The 6,314-nt window shown below is 42.0% G+C and overlaps 1 protein-coding gene across 1 annotated transcript; it reads left to right on the top strand.

Moving 5' to 3' along the window:
* Window positions 1–1,282: 1,282 nt before the first annotated feature.
* On the top strand, window positions 1,283–3,420 carry LOC126564245 (eEF1A lysine and N-terminal methyltransferase homolog). Its single transcript, XM_050221234.1, has 2 exons — window positions 1,283–1,502; window positions 1,574–3,420. The coding sequence occupies exons 1-2, from the start codon at window positions 1,288–1,290 to the stop codon at window positions 3,399–3,401; spliced, it is 2,043 nt and encodes a 680-aa protein (XP_050077191.1). The 5' UTR covers window positions 1,283–1,287; the 3' UTR covers window positions 3,402–3,420.
* The last annotated feature ends 2,894 nt before the right edge of the window (window positions 3,421–6,314 follow it).

The following is a 6,314-nucleotide window of genomic DNA, read 5'->3' as shown; positions in this document are numbered from 1 at the left end:
AAAGGTGACGGATTATCCTATGGACGGAGTTAGCGGCCGCCAAGATACGGTAGCTTCGCCGGGCAGAAGATCCTCGCCGGCTGAAGAACCTTTAATCTTAGAATAATTAACCACCTCATTTTCCACGAGTTGAGGGGGTCCCAAACACTCTCAGAAAATTTAGACAGCAGCATTTCCGTGGAAAATCAACGATAACTCGCTCATTTTTGGTCCGCATTTTGGTCGTGCATTAAACCGTAGGATGTATGAAAAAGGTGTTTTCCGCGAGTCCCGATTTTTCACGGACTATCACGGGGTACCGAGCTATAAACCCGTGGCAAATCAGCGATATATCGCTCATTTTTTATCCGATCGAGGCGTGCAGTATACCGTTGAATGCGTCTTTGGAAAACCTTCAACACCACCACATAAAACACACATGTTGAACATTTGTGTACAAGTTTTACATGCACTTTAATAATGTTTTTGGTGTGTACTAATTTCCAACCTTTGTGATAGTAAACATATTCTTAAATCATTTTATTTTAACGTCTTTGGCTTATCGTCAAACAGTTTCTACAGTCCATATACTATTGTTGTCTTATTTAGATCAATGACGATCAATAATCTAATGAGTGTAGAGAAAGTTAGCTAAAAATCCGATTACGAGGCTTCGCATGGGTACCAAACATCGAGCACTTGCCGTACTTAAATTCAATGTCCCAAAATGGGTCCCCCCCCCCCCCAATTTCCACTCCGTTTAGCGCCTTTGAAATGGCTAAATCCGCCACTGTGTCTCGGGCAAAACTGTGAAGCATGCGATACTTTACTAGTCCGGTTGTATTCCCCAGGGAGTATGCCCAAATGTATGCAATTAATTTAATTTTTCTGTAAGATACACAGCTAGAGGTTAGAGATTTACTTATTGGTGTTATATGCTATCCAGTATGATAAAAAGTTACAAAAAAATATCAGTCGCCTACATTCAGGCGCATATAGCCGGCACATGTACTTGGAACTAGATGTATTGCACAATATTTCGTTGTACGTACAGTAGTATCACAAACATTGTAGCTTTCACAGATTTTCCATGAATCTGAAGTAAAACTAACTGATTTTAATACATTTCAACCAAAAAATTACATGTTGTACATCAGCAAAATGACAAGTGTGCATGAGCCAATGATTTTAGTATTGAACGTCGTGATATAAACAGTGTCGCTCCACCAAACTGTCATAACAAAACAACTTCCAAAACCGGCTAAACTTCTTATAAAAGAACTTACTTGAATTTCTTCGCATCACACAATGAACCTTCTGCCCAAAAGTACGGCCGACTTTGGTTCGACCGAGTACTGGAACAGCTTTTTCCGCAAGCGTGGAAAGCAAGCATTTGAATGGTACGGTGAATATCCGGAGCTGTGCGATCAATTGCACCAGTACATCAAGGTGAAGGATGAAATCCTTGTGGTCGGTTGCGGTAACTCGAAGCTAAGCATGGACCTGTACGATGTTGGTTTCAAGTGAGTGTAACATTTTTCATGCCAAAACGTTTTCTTGGCTTACAACTACTTAATTTTCCTCGTCTTTGTAGAAAAATCACCAACATCGACATATCGCCGGTAGTCATCAAACAGATGCAGGAAGCAAACCGTACCACCCGTCCCGAAATGACATGGAACCAGATGGACGCTACCGCTATGACTTTCCCGGACGAAACGTTCTCCGTCGTGCTGGACAAGGGTACACTCGATGCACTGTTCACCGATGAATCGTCCGAGGTGATGAGCGTGGTGCAGCAATACTTTACCGAAATTGGTCGTGTACTTCGTCCGGCCGGTCGGTACGTTTGCATATCGCTTCTCCAGGAACACATCCTGCGCAAGGTGGTAGATCATTTTCCATCCGCACACTTTATGTTACGAATCGTACGCTGCCCGGAAGCAGGTAAAGGAAGTGCTACAAAAGACACACCTAACGCGGACAGTTCCTCATTGGTGGTTTTTGCAATTGTGGCAACCAAGTTGAAAAACATCCCGATGCGTATCCTTGAGCTTGGGCTGGCCGGCAATCACATCGAGCGTGTCCAGCGGCCCGAGGATCTTTTGGCCGGTGTAGCTGCTGCACAGAAAGCGGCCATGGTTTGTAACGGATTGGCACGTGGTAGCATTGCCGGTATGTCGGAAGTGTCACTGGATCTGTTTGCTCCGACCGAGAAGCAACAACCACGCTATACAATCCACGTGCTGGATCAGTCACCAAAGCGCGGAAATGGAAAGTATGCTGCCTTCATTGTTCCGCAGGGTCGGGAAACGGAATGGCTCTTTGCAACACCGGCCGGTCGTAGGAAATTGCAGGAATCGGCCAAATTTGATCGTCTTGCAATCGTTACCCTCCATCGGGGGCACGTTTATAGCGATCTGGAAGCTGTGAAAGTGGAACTAGGGGAAAGCGTAAAATCACTCGCACCGAATGGCCTTCAAGGTGCCTCGATACCGTATCTTTCCATAGGTGCTGAAGTTGGTCGCCGGGAAACGATCCACACTGGTCATAGTGAACTCTCAGGAGAGTACGTAGTAGAGGAGATTGCCGGTGATAATGGTCGGCTTTTCAGACGGCTTATATTCCTCTCAAATCAATCCGTCATCCAGTCGGATGCGGCCCTCAAAATGGCACGTGTGCGTGGAATCCGTGCGCCACAGAAGGTTGTCGATCCGGGATATCTTGCCTGTCAGCATCATCTGTTCATGACGGTCGGTGTACAGCTAGCAGCAAACATGACCAACAATGCCTCAAACAAAAACTGCCCGGTAGCCGTTGTTGGACTCGGCGGTGGCGGTCTCTGTACGTTCATTCGTGAGTGTCTCAAAAACACCACCCTAACGGCAATCGAAATCGATCCGGAAATTGAACAGATTGCTGTGAAATATTTCGGCCTAACGGTCGACCAACGTCTGCGGGTAGTTATTGCCGATGGAATCCAATTTCTTGAGGACGAGGCGGCACGTGGCGCGCACTATTCCGCTCTACTGTTCGATGTCGATAGTAAGGATCCGAGCGTAGGCATGAGCTGTCCACCGGCAGCATTTCTCGAACCGACTGTACTGGCCAATGTGCGTAAAATTATTGGCGAAATGGGACTGTTTGTGCTGAACCTTGTGTGTCGTAACGAAAGTCTCCGGGAAACGACGGTTGAATCGCTAAAGCAAACGTTCCGTTACGTGCTTTCGTATCAGCTGGAGGAGGATGTGAATGAAATTTTCTACTGTACGGACAATGAGCGATTGAAAGAGGTTACAAACTGGCAGGAGCTGTTACGAAAGGCGGCTGACGATGTCAACCAACTGGCACGGAAGGAAAAGCTAACGATGGAGCGGGAGTTGGTTGATTTGAGTGATTTTATCGCTGCGCTTAAAATCTAGGTGCAATAAAATATTTGTTTTACGTTGAAATTTAAGAAAAGCTTGTTTTTTCCCTTAACAGATAAGCCCTTCTCGCACTCATGCCCACCAAACGTATTTGGTACGTTGTATCCCTTAATACAATGGACAATTCAAATGACCTTACCTCACACCAGATGTACATCCGATGATGATGATCCATAATTTGCCGATCATCCTTGGCGGGCTCAAAACGCTAGCGGTGTCTGTCTTCATACGACAATACCGAACACGAGGAAAATAAGTCAAGGAAGCCAGGTGTCAAGTCTTTGGGAGGGTCTCTTTCAGATTCAGGAGAAGTTTTGCCTTTGTCTTAAGTACTTCTCCTGGTTAGATCAGTCCAGACACCCGTCGTTCCGACTCGCCGTCAGCAGATATTTGTCCTGGTCGACTCAAGAAAAAGCCATCTGTTTGATCTTAGTAAATCTAACGACGTTGCAAGGAACTGCGAGAAGATTCGGGATTGGTCATTGGTCGGGATCGATCACCAACAACAGATGCTTGCATCCGGTTTGTTCTCGTCAGCAACACCAGGTATGGCAGGACAAGACGTCTTTGCATTGAACGTTGATTGATCTTTAAGCCCTTTAATTTGGAATAGTTATACTATATAGAAAAAGGTAAGGACTTCCACGGGTAACAATAATCACCTTCCGCGTTGTTTTTTTTTTTTTTTCTTTCAAAAGCCTCCAACATCGATCACCAATTCCACAACTCGGGCAGTAGCTACTATTGATAACAAAATAATTTATTTCCTGTTTCTACATGAACGTTTCGAACGACAGTGATTCATCTAACCTTAGCATTTTCACCGCCATTGTCAGCTGATGAAACGATGAAACGCTATCCGTATTACATGTTGCATATGAACAGAGGCAAAGTAAAGCTACGTGTGCATTTCGTGTCTTATGGGTATATAAACGCTTTACCAACGCTTTGACGTGTCGCTTTGACCCACATATATAAAGCCTACAGATGGTATCGGGTTTAATGTGCAGCAATAAGTCTTTATGGTGTGGTCCGAAACCGTTCTAGACCCGAGAGTGTAGTTGTGAGTTTATGTTTTATGCTACCTCTGCTTTAATTTTGGTTTAATTTGTTTAAATCTCTTACCGGAATTGATTATTCTAATTTTTGGTTGCTCGAAAGAAACGAATTTAAAAATACAAATGCTACACAATAGTGTTTCCTTTTTTCTTTCTCCTGTCCAACCTTACCATACTGGCCCTTATTGCAACAATAAATTTTAACACATGTAATGTTCACTTTAACGTCAATTGCGGAAACGGTACACACCTAAGGCCAACAACAAGACACAAATTCAAAGAGGGGTCTTTTTTGTTTAGCTTTCAAATTACAAAAAGAAAACGAATAACTTTTTTTTTTGTTTTCTCCTAACATGGCAAGAGCGATAAGGAAAGGGTTAGATATATGCCGTTGAATGGACACTACGTTTTAAGCACTAAAATCTACTTGTATTATTATACACGGAGCGAAATAAGAATAGCGCCACCATGTTGTTTGACAATATCTTCCAAATTTATGAACCGATTCTGATTTTTTAAAGTTCAGAATGTTAGTTCAATTTATGTTGAACCGTTTGCATCATTGTATAGACATTTGTAGTGAACTATATTTATTTAAACCGATAAATTCATGAAAAAGGGTGCCAAAAATAGCACCACCTTGCTATCAAAACATCCTGCTCAATTGTTGTCATCTATTGGTTTAAGGTTTGATTCAATCGAAATAAATTCTCACTGGAGGTAAAGTTTCAAACAAAAAGTCGCGAAACAAACCTGTATTATCGCTCATAAAGAAGCATTCATAGACCGAGTGTAGCATCGTAAGTTATGAGAAAGGTAAATACAAAAATAAACAAAAATGCAGGCTTCTTTTCAAGTGAAAACGGTCAGAATAGCTTCCAGACACTAAAGAAAGCCGTGCAGTTACAGTGAAAAATTAGAATAATTACGGCCACAAATCTTTACGTGGAAGACGTACCTAAAATACGGTGCGATATTAATTAATTGTCGTAGAATATTAGTGAACCAGAACCAGAACAGCATTCTAAATTCGAGCAGGATTGCAATGCCCAGTGAGCACAAGATATTGCACTGCAAATTCTGTTCACATAACGTCCTCCATTTTTGCTGAAAAATATATTCCCTCGAAGGAACTTATGGAATTACCATTGGAAAACAACAAAATTGGTCACAAAATCACTACTTATCGTGATCGTTCGAAAGAAAACCACGTATATTCACTCCAAATGTCTGGAAAATGCAGCTTAATTTGATTTTTTGTTGTAATTTATCCATCTGTAGAACAAGAGTCACGGTGGTGCTACTTTGTTTTTCTTCTCACCCTTTTTCATGAATTTATCGGCTTAAATGTAGCACAATGTCGAACAAAATGTCCACACAATGATGCAAAAACGGTTCGACATAGATTGAACTATCATTCCAAAATTCAGAATATCAGAATCGATTCATAAATTTTGAAGATATATAAAAAACGTTGGTGTCATTCGTATTTTGCTCAGTGTAGCGTTTTCTTTGCGGATTATTCCTAACAGTAAAGCTAGCGTTGGTTGCAAACTACCACTTGCAACGGATACACATTTATAAACAGACATCAAAACATAAATAAGGGAAACAACAAAAAAAACAAAAATACGTGGGTGTACAGAGTGTTGAGAGATATAAGGAACCATTTTTCATGTAATCTACTGACTATCTTGACCGCTCGAAGGAAACAGTAGAAAAAAAATATTTAAAAAAAGCCGCAGCCCTATCGATCCAAATACGTTCCTCCACTATTCCCGTTTGGCCGTTTCTCTTCGTGATGGGTGGCATTTTTCTTGTTTTTTTTAACATTTCACCTCCTCCAAAA

The sequence above is a fragment of the Anopheles maculipalpis genome, chromosome 3RL (genome assembly GCF_943734695.1).
Source record: "Anopheles maculipalpis chromosome 3RL, idAnoMacuDA_375_x, whole genome shotgun sequence".
Classification (NCBI taxonomy): Eukaryota; Metazoa; Arthropoda; class Insecta; order Diptera; family Culicidae; genus Anopheles; species Anopheles maculipalpis.
This window is presented reverse-complemented; position numbering and strand designations above follow the sequence as displayed.